The sequence below is a fragment of the Tenebrio molitor genome, chromosome 1 (genome assembly GCF_963966145.1).
Source record: "Tenebrio molitor chromosome 1, icTenMoli1.1, whole genome shotgun sequence".
In the NCBI taxonomy this organism is placed as follows: Eukaryota; Metazoa; Arthropoda; class Insecta; order Coleoptera; family Tenebrionidae; genus Tenebrio; species Tenebrio molitor.
In genome coordinates this window covers 12,053,576-12,070,770 of record NC_091046.1, presented here as the reverse complement: position 1 = coordinate 12,070,770, position 17,195 = coordinate 12,053,576, and the positions used below count along the sequence as shown (strand labels likewise).

Here is a 17,195-nt window from a genome sequence, read left to right as displayed (position 1 = left end):
TTAACTATTTTGCCGTAAAATTATTAGGGGAGCCAATAATTGAAACTCTTTATTTTTACATGTAAAATCCTATGTCTCGTAAACAAATTCTACACCCGGTATAATGTACTCGTATGTATATGTATAGTGAAATTTTTTTAATAAACAATTGTCAGTGTAAAAATGAAGTAAAAAACCATACTGTACCACCCTAAAATTTGGACATATGGACCAGCTGTATAACAATTTGACACCAAATCATGGTTAAGGTTATGTTCACTTCACTTCCCGTACCTTTCTTCCGTGAATTCATTTTCAAAACAAATTTAATGAGAAATCAGGAGAAACCTTTTCGAATTTGAAATAAACTCTCGCTCGTTAGGGCGCAGGCTCAGTTACATAAAAAAATGTTGACACTCAATGTGACCAATCGTATTATCATGAAAATCACAGTTTGGCTCATACCAACAAGACAACGTTTTGACAATTGTTTATTAAAAAAATTCAACTATATGTAGAACTTGTTCTTCCCGTGTCAAAGCCTTCTACTTCTTTGCCCTGTGTCCTACAGAATGCTGCTTCAAAAATGTTTCTACTTGATGGAATCTACAAACCTTAATTTAGCACAAATTCTATAGTTAAACATTATCCACAAACCTGTTTATATCGACATTTTCCTTAATCAATAACATTTTCGTCAGCTGTGAACGGTATGACCACAATTAAGACGATTTTACAGTTTTTGATCGCTTCGAAATATAAGCCAAAATTATCTTCACGTCGACCGGGGGGTCGTTCTTCTTATTTCTCCAATTACACAAACAATTATACTCTTTTTCGTACAATATTTTACATTTTACTGGCACTACTTTGCTTACTGCTTCTAGTGCTTCATTCATTACATGTTCCGGAACAAAAATCTCGTTTCGTCGCATATTTCTGACTCCGACATTTTTCACGAAAATTATTGACACTAAAATAATTGTTTATAGCAAAATGGTTGTCACGGAAGTGTTGCCACTGTCACGGACTTGATTTTTGTTGCAGTATTTTGCATAATTCATAATAATTCGTGAATTGAAACTGTCTGTCGCAAAATTGAATAAAATATTGTATAAACCGCGTGAGTTAAACGAATGTTTATTCATTCGAAGAATTAGCTCACTCGCGCTTCGCGCTCTTGAGCTAAACATTCTTCTCTTGAATAAACATTGGTTTAACTCACTTGGTGTATAAATATCTATTAATTGAAAACTACATTTAAATACAAATTAACAATTAAACTTAAATGTTAATGTTCAGATTAATAGTACAATTTGTATTGTCCCCAATATTTACTGGAGGATAATTACTGCTAGAAGAAATGGTGTTACTAAGACTAGTTTTATTACTAACTTCTTTGTTTTGCTGCTGCAACACTTCGACAAACGTTTCACCCTTCAGTATTATCCTAGCAATTTTATTTTTGCTTTCCAAAGAGCAGGCACAGACGAACTCTTCCAAGCTCCGTGTCTTTTTAGTACTGCTAAATCAGCACCAGCATTGCTCAAAAGCGTTGCAGAAGTTCTCCAAAACGAATGACCAGTATATTTGTCAGGATCTTGAAGACCCAAAAACAGTGCAATTTGTTTTGGCATCCCTTTTTACGGTGCACTTTGAATTTCTATATCCCAAAAATAACATTCTATGGTTAACATGTTTTGGCCTCAGTGACACGTATTTTGGAATAACTCCACACATCTAATTCCGTATGCTTCGTTTATTACAGCAAAGGTTCTTCTTTGATTTGTCCTAGTGCAGGGAATTATAATTACTAACTGCGTTTGAGTTTCCTGGATATGGTCTAGTGAAATGTTATAGAATTCTTCTCTTCTGCAACCACCAGCTATTCCAAACATAGCAATAATCTGTCAATTCAATTGTTTTATTTGAAATTTGCTCTTACGTTTGTCAGTACAAGTTTCTTTCATAAATCTATAGATTTCTTCTCGGGTTAATGTTTAGTTTGGATTCATGATCATGACCAATTGATTGTTTTTTTAGAAAAGCAAGATATGTCAAGATTTTCATTCGCAATTAATGTTGATTATCATCATTTCGGCCACAAAGAAGATGCGCCTATTTTCTTAAACTAAAAACATTAGTTCACAAATAAAATAATCAATATAACCATTTAAATTCTTACCAATTCTAAAAAATAGGCCAGCATAACTTCTTCCGTAATTTTCTTCTCATTGTCTTCTGCTTTCCACTCGTTTCGAGTTGCAAGAGTCGGCTCCTTCGTCGCCTCGTCCTTAAACGCCTCACTCGTACTGTAAACTATGAATTCCCGGACTTATAACGTTAATTAGTATTTCAAAAATGTACGTAAAATTTATAAATATGATATTTTAAACAATAGAATGTAAATATTCAATAATCATAATAATCAACAAGCTTTTTTCCAAGTCAAAAAAAACACTCGAATTGCAGTGTAGTTTTTGTTATAGCAACAATGATACAATAGTACATTATTACACGAGTTTTATAGACGCTTGATTGTGACACGACTTCGTTGGAGCACGATGAACGCAGTGAGGAGGAACGAGCGTCACAGTGCTTCTTATAAAACGAGTGTAATATACTATTTTTTCTACTTTGTTCGCATTAATTTAATAAAAACTCAAAAATCTAATTATTAAATAATCTAGGGACTTTTGTGTGGCATGAGTTATGGTGGCATTTCTGTGAAATTTATGTCAAATGTCAAATTTTTTAATTGTTAACAGGAGCTCGCTAAAGATGCCGGACGCCGGCCAGCGTGCTATTAGCTGCTTTCCATTCAATATCCTTACGCCCCTGGTGCTTGAAGCCTCGTACTTCTCGGAGCTGCTCGAGAGCAGTTATGAAAGGAACGGTTAAAATGTGCGAACTTTGAGTTGAAATGCCCGTGGTTAAAATCTTAGATTAAAATGCACGTTTGGGCTACACGCCCCTGCACGAAAGGTGGTCCTTGAGGGGAAAGGGAACGGTAAAACCAATGAGCGTGATGCCCTCCGTTTCTAGCAAATGGAACGTGGAGTTTCAAGCTCAGGAGCAGCTCCGAACGGTTCTTTTGACCGAATGGAAAGCAGCTATTACAGCAATACCAACGTAATACGTATTAAAAAAAAACAGTTTCACAAAAAGTTTCTTTGTGACACCACTTTTAGTTTCACAAAAACTCAATTATTATACCAAAGTAGAAAAACTATGTTTTCTTCAAACGTCAGTAAAATATGACATTATACTGCTGGATACTAAAGTGTCACTTTACTGTCATGGCATCTGATGAGCTAACAAGTAAACTAGCTAAACCATTTGAAATTCCTAACTTAAATTTTAACAAATTCGTTTCTGAATCTGACATATTACAAGCTGACGTGACTAAATAAGATTTAATCGAGAAACTTGTACATATGGCATATGCCAAAACCAAATAACCACCACCTGTTGGATTAAGTTGGTGAAAACAAAATTACACGAAGTGTACTAATGGCAATTTTGATATTACTAGGATGCTACACCAACCAAATCTAAGTAGACAACGTTGCCGGTTGATTTTCTGAGTAGAATGCAGTGGTGGTGATTATTTGGTTTTGGCACGACGTACAAAATCTATCCAAATTAAGACTGGTTGACAGACGAATAATTATTTTTTTAAAATCGGACTTCGTTCACAGAGTTGTTTTTCCAAAACAAGCTAGATAAATTTATCAGTCTACCCAATCTTCTACCTTAAAATAATTCCTAGTTTCTCAACATTTTTTAAATAATTTGTCATGACGTTTGAAGAAAAAATAGCATATGATATTCTGAGTAAAAATGGTTTTATGCGCTTTGGCTGGTTTGTCTGCCTTATTTGGTTCGGCAGCCAAACTACCATCCTCAACACATAAAACTTCATTTTTGCTCCTAATAACATAATATACTAGTCGTATTTTATCTTTTCTACTGTAACTTTTACAACAATAGTTATTTCACAAATAAGTGCACATTTTTTCGATCATAACCGTAGTTTTTAAAATTTTATGTGTTATAGAAGATAATTAAAAATAAAATTTTGTTTATAAGAATGTCATAGGAAGTTGAAAATTTCGGGTTTTCTTTTTCAATGTTCAATATCATGAAATGTATTCAAGCTCAAAAATGTTTATAACAGAGTTTTTACGCAAAAATGATCAAAGTTTATTTTAGATTTTTATATTTTCATATAACGTCAATAATAATACAGGGCAAGTCACATAAGGCTTATTTCTGAATTTATTTTGTACGCAACCAAAAATACTAATGACGCTGACCACTTGATACTATGGCGGACAAAAAATTTTGAACGATCAAATTTTGGCATATCAAAAAATGTCAATGTAAGCTGCCCTTTACTGTTATTATGACGTTTATAAATTAAATCGAAAAATTGACGGTTTGAAGTACCTAAACATCTCGCAAGTTTATAATAATAATTTAGTGATACAATGCCAGCCGTATCTGAATTTACTAAAGCCAAAATAGTAACCCTTCACCAGAGGGGTATGTCGTATGGGCAAATTTCGACGAATTTAGGGTTATCGAAGGGCACTATCCATGCCATTATGCGGAAGTGGGAACACACTGGGACGGTGGTTCGGCGTCCAGGTTCTGGAAGAAGGCGGGTGTTTTCCGTGGAACAGAACGAGGCACCCCCGAACTATCACCGAAATCTGTGCTTGTCCATGAGGAATAGATTGCTCTTGGTTGTACAACAAAATGGAGCAATGATCAAATATTGACTTCTTCAGTTTTAGTTGTAAAGTTTTTTTTATTTTAAACTTTTAATTTTAAGTTTAATAAATAAATGTTATAATTTGTTAGTATTGTGGATTGATCTGTACTTTGAATTTTTTGTTATTTGCGTAGGTACCAAAATACAACCTGTTGGGTCTTTCTGTCTTGACGTAAATAGAACTAAATTTGGTTTCATCTATGATGAAGACATTCCTGATTTTGTGTTGATGCTAAACCTCTAAGAACACCACTCGATAGCTTAGGGGCTGCAGCGACTTTCGCAATTTCGACGGCAAAGACGAAACGATTAAGATTCATCCACGTTCACCATTCTTCAGCCGACATAGGGACACCAAAATTTTTGTGTTAATCTATGATTGACTAATCTGTCACTGGTGACATGACAAGAAAGGCAAAAATAAAAAATGAGGTTAGTTGACCATAAAGCCAGTTTTACATTTATATTTCAAAGGAATGACAAGTCGTTCAAAATTTTTTGTCCGCCATAGTACTACTAGTAATCAATGTAGGTATGTAATTTGGCTAAAAATGTCAAAAGTACATTATCCCGTTCTGATTAATGAAATCAAAAATTAAATTCATCAACTGTCATTTTGACATTTTTAGCCAAATTACACACCTACGTTACTAAATTATATCACATTATAAACGGTATCGAGTGGTCAGCCTCATTAGTATTTTTGGTTGCGTATAAAATAATTTCAGAAATAAGCCTTATGTGACTTGCCCTGTATATTGTCGTTGTAAACAATTATCTGTTTTGCGTCGCAATTGACAGCTTGCAGTCATTTTCAACGGTACTGAATTTTAAACTTTAAAATTAGTGTTAAATACAGTACCAACAAAAATCGTGACGTTTCATACTGAAATTGTGCCAAAGATTGAACAATTTAATTGTCGTAAAATTTATTTTCATTTCTTAAAAAAAATAAATAGAAGCAGGTAGGTATTCTATTTTCTGCTGAAATCAGTATTATTAAATATATCCGCGATTTAACAGATGAAATACTTTTCAGATAAATGATGTAACATTTCCACAAACTTACTTCATGGGGTAGACGATGATGATTAATTCCATCTATTACCCAAGCGTCTGTGACGTCACGATCGTTCTAATTCTAAATCCACATTTTTGTGCAATAATTTTAAGAAACATGTTTTTTCTGCAGTAATGTTATTTTAATTTTCTAGTTTACGCGTTCTTCTCTTGACATTACTGCAAGTACGAGGTTTGTCCAGAAAATTCCCAAATTCTTGAAATAAAATTTTTTGGTAAAGTTTGTCCAGATTGGTTGACGTAAAATCCACTAAATTCTACGTAGAGGAAGTAGTAGCTAGCGCACGTAAAATTTGATATATATCCTTCAAGCAGTAACATTTTTGCCCTGAAATTATGCTCTAATTAATGTATTCTAGTGCATTTTGTAGTGTTGGGTTAATTTAATACAATTTAAAATCTCCCAATTTTTCGCTGGACAAAGTTTAGAACTTATTTAACACCTTCGAATTAATTTTTTCCATATTCTAGGCATCTTTGTCAACGTTTCTTCCATATTTTAAAACATTTCTGGAATTCTTTTTTGGGACGCAGCGCAGTTCTGTCAGCAAATTTTGTTTTTTTATGGAAACATTCGATCCAAGCTTCAGCTTTTCAAGATGATTTTTAATTTAAGGAATAAAAAAGTCTTTAATTGCAAGATTCGGAGAGTAAATAAATTGTTTCGTACTTCGCCAAACCAGACAGTTTTTGACATGTTTACAACATTTTTATAATATTTTCATTAATTTTTCATATTGACGATCATCTTCAAGTTCGACATTTAAAATATTTCTGCAACTTGTGCGTTTGAGGGCGGCCTAGAGCGGTATTTCCAAAACATTTTTTCTTAATAAAATGTCTCCATAAAAGATTTGTCCACAAAATTTTACACACATCCGTTGTTTGTGAAAATATCTCATTTTGGACAAAACACAAAATCCCCAAACAGACACGTGTTTACATAAACAATTATTCAACAAACTCTCGTAGTGTTGTTATTAATTTTTTAACACACAAAATCACAAGAAATTTGTATTTGAGAATTATTACAGATTATTTTCTGATAACACAAACAAACAGCCCTAAATTTTTTATGTCTCCCAATCAGAATCACTTTATAAAAAAAATCATCAACCATAAATTATTACAACTTTTATTTTAATGAAAAATTTGCTTCTGCACATTTTCGTGAATCCTTTAGTACGACCAAAACATTAGTATAAATCACGTCTAGGCAACCAGTGTGTCTTCGCCAATTACATTAGCTAGAACAATATTCATTATGTGCATCGTGAAGTGTTGAATCAACAAAACTCGTTCAGGTTAATGAAGATCCATTAGAATAGTATGAGCGATCAACTGACAAAATATCTAAAGCTGTGATAGCTTTGGCAGGCATTAACAGTATACATACTTAACTAACACACCTAGTCATGAATTGCTCATTCCTAAAAAATCAAACAGTGTAATGGGCAATCACACCTTTAAAAATCAAAGTGACAGCGACGACTATGCAATGGACGTAAGTATTTTTGGTCAATTTCAGTTGTACATCTTTCAAAAAATGAAATGATTGTTTTACATCATTCAGGTGAACATTTCGAATCACTCCTTCATTAACGAGATATGGCTTGTGAGACCAGCTTCTCAAATCATCGTGGAATCGACGATCTTTATTCCCGTAGTACTCTTCGGAATTTTTGGCAATGTCTTATCCATATACGTTCTAGTTAAAAACCGACACATTTGCACCCCGACCAACATGCTCATCGGGAACATGGCGGCGGCTGATTTGTTCTCGTTGCTCATACATCCGTGGGTGTTTCTGAGTTACGATTTTTTTCAAAATTACCAACTGGGCAGTTTCGGGTGCAAGACTGAAGCCGCACTCGAATGTTCGATACTGCTTGCTAGCGTAATTAGCGTCTCAGTAATCAGTTACGACAGACTTACAGCGATACTTTTGCCTCGAGAGTCTAAATTGACGAAGAAGGGGGCGAAGATTGTGATGGTCATCACGTGGGTTGCGGGTTTTTTGATTTCTACCCCTTTATGCGTTTATCGAACCTATAAGGTAAGAATATTTTTTAGATTTTAATAAATTACACCAACACGGGCTGGTACAGTAGCGAGCAATAAATTTTGGTCATCAAAGTCATTCTTTGACGTAATCGAAAATGCCCCATTGTAAAACAGTCGTAAATAGCATAACCTATCATCATGTTGTATGACATTAATTGTCATTTTTTCCCAATTTTTTGACACTTTGTTGACGTGGACATAATCAGGCAGGGAAATTTTTTAAATTTGTGACAATCTAACCAAATTATGAAATGACATTGACGGCCAAAATTTATTCCTCGCGACAGTACATTGTACAATTTTTAAATCTCCGACTTTGATATGAGATTTCACCGATAAGGTTGAACGATCCAAGCCAGCTTATTTTTACAGATAAATTTGTTGTTACTAGTTGTTACCAATTCACATCAATATCTACTAAAAACTTGGTGCTTTTCAAAGATTTTTTTATCACATTTACCGACTCTAAGAAGTACCTAATACAGAAGTAGCATATTATTATTAAACGAGTGTGTAATGAAGATTGCAGCACGAGCTATAATTCCTCGAGTGTAATTGCTATTACACGCGAGTAAAATACTATACTTTTTCTACGACGTACACATTTTAATATTCATAATTTTCTGAATTCATCTATTGCTACTTACTAATTTTAAAAAACGTCTGCACTCGCGAATTATTTCATTTCACAATTATTAGGTAATTAGGTAATAATTAGGCCCTGTACCATATCAGCTTGATCATCTAGTCTTCTAGTCGATGTAGGATCAATGTTTTTAGGACTTGGTACAGAAAACTAATTGATCAATTTAACTTCAAACCAATTTTGACAATGGATTATTTTCCTAGTTCACTCAGTCCAACAAACGGTCATTTAATCAATCTGAACTTATTAAAGTATCTAGAAATATTTAATGAAAAAAAAAGAAAAGAAGAAAGGAGGCAAATCAATTGATTTTGACTCCTTATTCTGAAAACTTTACATAGAATATTTTTTTAACAAATCCAATAACATTTTTACTAGATTCTATTAATAAATAATACGTAATTGATACAGTTGCCTGTGTCTCACTCTAGATTAACCCTTTTTTACTACTAAAATGTTTTATAAAGATAACAAAACACTCATGTTTCCGTAAGTGCTGATAACATCAATTAAAATGGTTGTGCAACAAATGAAATCCAAAATAAACAACACTTCAAAATTGTAATGCACTTTTAGTAAAACAGTGACTCGATAAATAATTTATTGATTTTATTTGGCTGAAATAAATTCACTTTTTTACAAAGGAATAATTTCACAGTTCTTGTTAAGAACCGTTATTTAAATATGAATCTATTGCTTAACTTAACATGTAAATATCCTATTATGAAATTGATAAACTTCTATTTTGTATATTATTAGAGAGGATTAAAGTAAATCGTGGGATTTGTGAGCTACACTTTGTCAATGATTGCTAAAGATTTTAGGCTGTTTAATCAGACTACTTGAATTTTATTCTAGGAGCGCCAGTGGAAAAATTTTTTGGAAAAATATTGCACTGAACAAGGTGTAATTACTAACATTTACTGGCACGTAATTATAAGTCTACTAGTATGGCTCCCTTTAACCATTCAGCTAATTTGCTATGTCTCCATATTTATAAAGGTAATGTTAAGTGCGTCCAAACAAAACACTTCCGCTTCTGTAATTTCTTTGATTTAGCTTACTAGATACGAAAAAGCTATGATGAGAAAATTAGACCACCACCAAGTGAACTACAAGAAAAAAGCTGTGCGCATGATGTTCACCATGATTGTGACATTCTTAATATGCAGATTGCCCTTTACGGCTTTGATTTTGTACAGAGATAAGAGTCAAAGTAATCTGGCACAGTCTAACCATGTGCAAAACCTAGTGAGTATAGACCATCACACCGACAAATATTCTTGTACTGTATTTTTTACAGGCCAGTGGTACTTATCACAATCTTTGGTTCGTCTCTAAATTTTTTATGTTTGTAAATTCTGCGCTGAATCCATTAATATACAGCGTGACTAATGACAAATTCCAAAGGGGATTCAAAACGACGAAATTGTCCAAGTGGCTGTTTCCACCCGAAAAGAATAAACCTGCAGTAATTGTACCCAAGGAAAATCAGAAGACTTCCGAAACGTCGTCACTTTTCAAAAGAAGTATATTGTTTATTTTTAAGAAAAAACAAAAGCAGAGTACCGCTTTGACAGATGACAGCGGTGAGACAACTGACCCCAAATATGATTTGCAAATTATTAAATAAAGTAATAATCTTTATGTCTCATTGTCAGCACGAATATACAATATATGTATTTAAAAAGAAGGAGGGCGGCTATGGAAAACAAAACTTGTGAAAATGTCTCGCGTAGCTTCAATCATAGCGCTGATGAAGAGAGGTTTGCCGAAACTCCAATAAAAGGTTATGAATGGTAAATCCAGTTACCATTTTCTTAGTTCTCATTTCAAGAATATGATTCTATCATGAATATTTTGTATACTCGAGTAAAAACCATTTTTTAAATAAAATTCACATAAATGTCAAAACTGACAAGTGATAGCTTATTAAGTTATGTCGCACGTCTTCAGAAATTTTGTTATCCATAGGCGTTCCTTATCTCTTTTTTGTTAACCTTATTGTATGAGAGTAAAAATATGTATCACAAAAAATAAAATTAAATATATAGCTTTGTTTAAAAAATGTAATATAAAATGAAATATGTATTTAATAAACAAGGTTTATTTAAAATGTATACCTGTAATTATGCACTGAGCGCCAAAAATTTGGAATAATGGAAATATTTTCTTTCTCGATGACTATTAAAGAATGAATGCATTCTTGCTGGATATTCAATGAAAGGATGATATCAATTCCACACCCAGTGATATAATATATGTACTGAAGAAACTCACGACTGTCGGTCAATCACATCCCTCGTATTTTCATTTTATCATGGGCAGATCGTCAATCGGATGCGTTTGTAATAGTTACAAAACTTTATTGTTTGAAACGACGTCCCCAAAGCTTCCAAATCTATTAAAAATGATTTCGCATTTGCTTTTGACAGTTTTGACAAATTTTCCAAGAAATGTCACTTTGAATGTGTTGTCTAGGGCAACGGTTGGTTATCTGCTTTTTGCTTTAGAGCAGTTAGGAGGCAGTTAACAAAGGAGAAAAATGAGAATTTATGACAGTTGAAATTCAATTTTCAAAGATTGTTTTTTCTTTGTATAGTCGCGGAGAAAGTATAAATAAATCCAACACGTCAATTTTTTTTAGAAGCAAAATTGTTCGATAATTTTCATTCTTCTGTCCCTTTCCGTTTCCACTAAAAGACGTCATCGCCATTTTTTTAAATATCAACCCCCAATTGTCTTACAGATTTCGATAGGCTATTAAATTCTGATTTATGCACATATACACTTGTATTCAAAAAAATCGCGTACACCATTTAAATCAAGTAATCAGTTTTTATACGTTTTTGTATAGTTTAAAAACGGACTTTTCCTGTCATTTTGACAAAAGTTATAATAATACAGGTTATGTCTTAATTTTTAGATAGTTTCATTTGAACATTACTTTAATATTTAGTCGTGGCACCGTATGCATTGATAACCGCATTTAATCTACGTGGCATAGGCTCCTCTAAATTCCCACTTTTCTTGTTCAGAAACTTTTGATATTGGCATTTTTGAATAATAATTTAAGTGTCACAGTATAACGTTAATAAACGCCAGAACAACAAAATTACACAGCCAAATAATAGCTGTACGCAATTTTTTTGAATACAACAGTACAATCGAGGCCACGGAATTTCGTACATCAAATTACTTACTTTAATAAAGTTAAAATAATAACTCTTTTCTAAAATGGTAACTTTTGGGCATATTTCGAAAATACTGGGTATTCCAAAAAGTATACATTATACCAAAATAGAGACAAATACAAACTGGCAGACACGTCAAATGTTAAAAGTGAGGTTACTATTACTAAAAGCATTTCACAATTTTTGCCAGTGAAATGACATTGATGTACGAAATTTCGTGTCCGTCACTGTATACTCGAAATGTTTTGGATATGGATTGTCAAACTCAAGGTCGCTTAAAACTTATGATTGAACTGTACATTAATGAGATCTGTCATAAATTCCAATAACCTTATTGGCGCGCCTAGTTACTTTTGCTGGTAGTGCCAAGTTAACGACAAGTCCCCAGTCCACATCCATAACGTTCCGACTGTACATACCATGTACATGAATCTTTGTACTGATGGTTCCTGAGATACCGAATTTTAAAAGCGAAAATAGGGTGGAATTACGTCGAAATGTAAACTCCTGTTCAAAATTATCCCACCACTTCAATTACTGCCTGTATCTTTTTATTATTCAATATTGAGATTTGGTGGCGTGAAGGGAAATAGCTAGACAATAATTTAGTAGCATGCATTCATATTGAATATTGGGAAAAAAATTAAAATTAAAAAAAAAAGTGAAATTTACCTTTCGATGAAGAAAAATTCAGAAAGCAACTGATTATATACTGGGTTATTCTAAATGATTGTAGTCGAAGTAGGGGTGAAAACTGAATGTAAAATTTATGGTTGCCGCTCCACATAAAAAAATCATCAAAATGATGTCTTAAATTGGGTGCAAAACAACTCAATATTTTTAAAATTGATTGTAGAACAACTCAATATTTCTGGATTCAATCGTTAATTTAACAAAAATAAATAAAATCCTCATTACCGCACTTTTCACCTAAAAAATGACAGTGACAGTGACACAACTGACAGTTCACATGAAAGCGGCAAAAACGTAATAACATGGGCATGGCCTACTTCGACTACAATCATTTAGAATAACCCTGTACTATTATATTTCTCTTATAATTCCATTTATAATAAAAATATAGCAAAAAACCTGAGTGGTGCTATCATTTTGAACAGGAGTTTATATAAAAAATAAATCCTTCAATAACAAAATGATGCGCACAAGACTGAATTTGGATATTATTTCTATATCAGCAATGTTATTTTAGTATCAAGAAACTAAAACAATAAATTAAAAGGTCATCTAAAATGTCAATTCTTGGAATTAAAATAATTCCTAAATCTGTTATTAATTTAGAATTCCGAAGAGGTTTTATTGAGTGGTCTACGCGGTGTCACATTCTCACCCCATTCATTTTTTTATGGGATTACATACCTATATCGAAAACAAGGTTTACTTCAATTGACCAGATACAGTTGAGCAATTGAGAAAAATGATCAGCGATGAAATCAGTGCAACTTAAACTCTCCAATTTTTTTTTGAGCTCCTAAGATGATTAGCACACTGCCAAGAAGAAGAAATTGGCATTTACTGGCAATAAGCGTGAAATTTCCATTGATTGTTTATTTTTGTTGTGCATTTTGGATGCTCTTTTAATATGGTGTTTTAGTTTGTTGAAATCAATAGTACTTTGTTAAGGCTGATAATATCTAAATTCAACCATGTACTATCGCGGCCATCCAAAAGTGAACGTTTTTTTTTTATAGTTTGATTTTTACTTTAAATCATAGGCGTCCTAAAATGTCAAAGTTTGACACTAGCGTTAAAAAAATTATTGAAACTATTTTTTTTTAAATGCCACATCTCACTCCGATTCAGACAGCTAGGGCTATTGCAAAGCTAGAAGAAAATCGGTTGTTGGCTGCTGTTGCGAAAGAATTACATTGCATGTTGCTGCTGGTGCATCTTCAGTATAAAGAGGCGTTGGCAAAAAACAGGCTTGCGAGGCCAATACGAATAGGTGTTGGAAAGGTTTCTTTACTAAAGTTTACTTTCACTTTAATAATGCATTAATTACTTCTCAGCCTCATTTTTAGTAAAAATTATTTATTTCAACTTTTTATTATTAAAATAGTAACGCCTGCTGCACGAACGCCAATGAATACAGCCTGATTTAATTTAACGAAAAATACGAAAATTTTCGCAAGCTATCGTTCACTTTTGGATGGCCGCGATTGTACCTATCATTTTCTTATTGAAGAATTTATGTTTTCTGAAAATTTCCTTATAAAATTTAAACATGACTTTAATAGCTATTTATGCACCAAGGGCGTTACAACGATGATTACGCCCGAGAGATGGATATCGTTCGATGGGCGTAATCATTCGGTGACGCCGTGGTGCATACAAGATTTTATTTTTCACTACACGTGTTCTTAAAAAAAAAAAATCGGCAACTTTGCAATTTTGAATTGATGAGGGCGTTATGAATTCATTACGCCCGCTTATTCTTATTACGCCCGCTTATTCTTATTACGCCCTGTTATTATTCCCCGGTTGTTATGGACATGTTTACGTATTTCGTATCCTAGGAGTTATCATGCAATTATACTAAAGTGAAAAATAAAAACCTATACATACATATTTGAAAAACCATCAATTCTAAAGTCATATATGTACATGGACATAAATCAGAATTTGATAACTTATCAAATCTGCAAATAAATTGGAGGTTCCCGGTCAAAACAACTAGCGAAACGTCAAATTATTGTAAAATGTTCCTTTTGAAATTGAAGAAAATATAAATATATTTCATTTAACCGTAAGTGAAACAAACTTTGAAACAGTTAAGTATTGCAGATTAAAAATGTTTTAAGTATAAATGTTAAGTACAAAAATGAGAGCAACAACCGTCGAAATCATGTTGTTATTGTTACAGGACAATATGTTCCTAAGATAAGAAAACGATATAAACTTCATGTGAAGATGATATTTTTTACTTATCAACAGTTTGCGACAAAATCAATAAGGTAAGTAAATCTGTAAATTTCTATTCATATAATATGTTAGTCAACTTTTAAAGTGTTATTTTATTCCAAACATAAAATTGCGTTAGAACCATTACTTTACTCTCCTCTGTAAATTACAACTGGTGACTATTAAAATTTTCACTTAGGGTTGACTATGGATCATTATTTGTTTTCCGTTGCACCTTAGACACTGAAAAGTTTGACATTTCAAAACTATGTTTCAATTGTACAGCTGGTTTCAAAAAAATCGGGAAATGAAAATTTTCCTAATGTAAATTTGGTTTTGTCGATTTGTCAATTAATTGTCTAATTGACAATACCTATCAAGTGATTTTTAAAAATGTGATTGAATTTTGACGTTAAATCTAACCTATCTCCTGTAAGAAGGTTTCACACTATGGAAAAATTGCAAAAATGTGTCAATTTTATTCTGACAGTTCCCGTTTTTTTTGCAACCAGCTGTAAGTACTGACTGACGTTTGTCGTTCGTTCTTGCGTGTGTCTAAAGTAATAGTAAAAATAAAAACTCGTTCAAAGCCAACTCCAAGTGAAAATTTTAATAGTCACCCGTTATTAACTAATTAGCTAATGATGCACATGACACAAACAACAACAATCCTCTTCAAATACTGTTTTATCACGTCCAAATTTTTATCACATCATCTCCAATACTAAAAGTACGTTGTTTTAAAATTCGTTATTGTATTTGAAGATGCTGAAGCCAGTCATTTTTTCACTTTTGGTAATTGCTGCGTTGGCGGCGCCCCAGAACGACTACACCTACGATTTGGATGCCGCAGCGTCTTGTGACTCCACCCAATGTGTGCTACCCGACTGCAGATGTTCCGGGACTTCACCCCCCACTGACATCGACATCGAACAAATTCCACAAGTACGCTGAACGTCTAATGAAATTTCATCCAATTAACTTGCATCTTCCAGTTCGTGTTCCTGACGTTCGACGATGCCATACAACAAGGCAATTATGAAATCTATTCTTCGCTGTTTGACAACCTGACGAACCCTGATGGGTGCCCTGTATCGGCAACCTTCTTCATGTCCCACGACTACACAGATTACAGTAAAGTAAGTATTAGATCATCCTCTGATTTGCACAGTGAAAATTTGTGATTAAAGGTGCACGACTTGTACGTCAAACACCACGAAATTGCACTTCACTCGATCACGCATCAGGCCCTAACGGACTACTGGAGGGACATCACCATCGAACAACTGAATCGTGAGTTTGGAGATGAGAAAGTGATCATTACCACATTTGCAAACATTCCACCCGAGTCCATACAAGGGATGAGGATTCCCTATCTGCAATTGTCTGGTGCGTTACTGATAAATTTTCAGGAAAATTTGACTCTTCGTTTTTGAAATTCAGGTGATAACACTTTCCAAGTGGGCAAAGACCTTAACCTTACGTACGACTGCTCGTGGCCAACCCAGACTTTTAGAAAGCCAGGACTTTGGCCATATACTCTTGATTACAAGTCAAACCAAGACTGTCCGATAGGTCCTTGTCCGGCAGACTCCATTCCTGGAATGTGGGTCGTTCCGATGATCGACTGGACGGACCAGGCTAACATTGTCTGCAGTATGGTCGATGCCTGTGTTAACATGTTAGTAATTAATCTAAGCGTAGGAAGTCTATAAAGTCAGTGGATTTTCAGCCCGGACAATACCGATGACCTATTGCAATGGTTTATCGACAACTTCAACGTTCAGTATCTAGGAAATAAAGCCCCCTTCGGTTTTTTCGTACATGCAGCCTACTTCAATGCAGATCCTATACATCTCGAAGCCTACATAAAATTCGTAGACTACTTACAAGGTCTAAATGATGTTTTTCTGGTATGTTGGCAACGATATCCTTCACGTGTGCTTCAATAATTATTTTAGGTCACTCCGTCTACTGCTATTAAGTGGATAAAAAATCCCGTACCTATTGGAGGAGGTGGATGGCCAGAGTGTACCCAGATTGATGATCTGGGATGCGATGTAAAGGTGTGTCAGTTGCAAAAGGATGAAGAAGTTAGGTATATGACGCTGTGTGGTGAATGTCCTGAAGTGTATCCTTGGTTGGGTAATCCACTAGGTATAGCAGAAAATTAAGTGTTATAAAAAGATGTAAATGAAGAAGACACTATTATGATAATAAAAGCTTATTTTAAAAAGAACTGAAACTTTTTTTTTTGTTCGGCACTGTCAGAATTTGAGAATTTTCGCCTGTGCGAAGGGATTTTGATAAATGTCACAACTTGTCAAAACGAAATGTCAAGCTAATTTTAAAGATTTTAAGCGATTTGAGCCTCTAAGGGGCTCGTCAAACAAAAAAACGTTGTATTCAACTCGTTTGTGTGTAAATTGGGCTTTTATGGCATGAGTGGGCCAGTTTAAAACGCCAGTGAAACGAGTGTAGGGTCCACGACCATCTTAGCGAATAGTGGGGCAAATGTTTTGGACACGGCGGG

General features: G+C 33.8%; 2 protein-coding genes and 1 long non-coding RNA gene across 4 annotated transcripts; 2 read left to right on the top strand and 1 right to left on the bottom strand.

The window, feature by feature from the left end:
* Window positions 1-2,487, bottom strand: LOC138128045 (uncharacterized). The gene is made up of 3 exons (XR_011158503.1): window positions 2,165-2,487; window positions 637-2,110; window positions 1-585 (listed from the first exon to the last, which is right to left on the bottom strand). It is a non-coding gene; the product is annotated as an uncharacterized lncRNA (long non-coding RNA).
* Window positions 2,488-2,506: 19 nt separating this feature from the next.
* On the top strand, window positions 2,507-10,669 carry LOC138127976 (neuromedin-K receptor). Of its 2 annotated transcripts, XM_069044162.1 has the most exons (6): window positions 2,507-7,343; window positions 7,413-7,502; window positions 7,552-7,895; window positions 9,408-9,551; window positions 9,609-9,800; window positions 9,853-10,669. In XM_069044162.1, exons 2-6 carry the CDS (start codon window positions 7,448-7,450, stop codon window positions 10,180-10,182), a joined length of 1,065 nt encoding a protein of 354 aa, XP_068900263.1. In that variant the 5' UTR covers window positions 2,507-7,343; window positions 7,413-7,447; the 3' UTR covers window positions 10,183-10,669. The 2 variants fall into 2 exon arrangements, with proteins under 2 accessions (XP_068900263.1, XP_068900253.1); XM_069044152.1 differs by having other exon boundaries at window positions 7,413-7,895.
* Window positions 10,670-14,608: 3,939 nt separating this feature from the next.
* Window positions 14,609-16,901, top strand: LOC138127987 (chitin deacetylase 8-like). The gene is made up of 7 exons (XM_069044170.1): window positions 14,609-14,715; window positions 15,428-15,607; window positions 15,658-15,801; window positions 15,853-16,051; window positions 16,106-16,343; window positions 16,395-16,575; window positions 16,624-16,901. Exons 2-7 carry the CDS (start codon window positions 15,428-15,430, stop codon window positions 16,834-16,836), a joined length of 1,155 nt encoding a protein of 384 aa, XP_068900271.1. The 5' UTR covers window positions 14,609-14,715; the 3' UTR covers window positions 16,837-16,901.
* Window positions 16,902-17,195: the final 294 nt, after the last annotated feature.

Bases quoted from the DNA above. Each gene is read 5' to 3' on its own strand.
- LOC138127976 (XM_069044152.1), top strand. From the start codon at position 7,290: ATGGGCAATCACACCTTTAAAAATCAAAGTGACAGCGACGACTATGCA. The intron at 7,344-7,412 runs GTAAGTATTTTT...TACATCATTCAG, and splicing joins GCGACGACTATGCAATGGAC to GTGAACATTTCGAATCACTC. The intron at 7,896-9,407 runs GTAAGAATATTT...ATTTTATTCTAG, and splicing joins GCGTTTATCGAACCTATAAG to GAGCGCCAGTGGAAAAATTT.
- LOC138127987 (XM_069044170.1), top strand. From the start codon at position 15,428: ATGCTGAAGCCAGTCATTTTTTCACTTTTGGTAATTGCTGCGTTGGCG. The intron at 16,344-16,394 runs GTTAGTAATTAA...GTGGATTTTCAG, and splicing joins GTCGATGCCTGTGTTAACAT to CCCGGACAATACCGATGACC. The intron at 16,576-16,623 runs GTATGTTGGCAA...TAATTATTTTAG, and splicing joins GTCTAAATGATGTTTTTCTG to GTCACTCCGTCTACTGCTAT.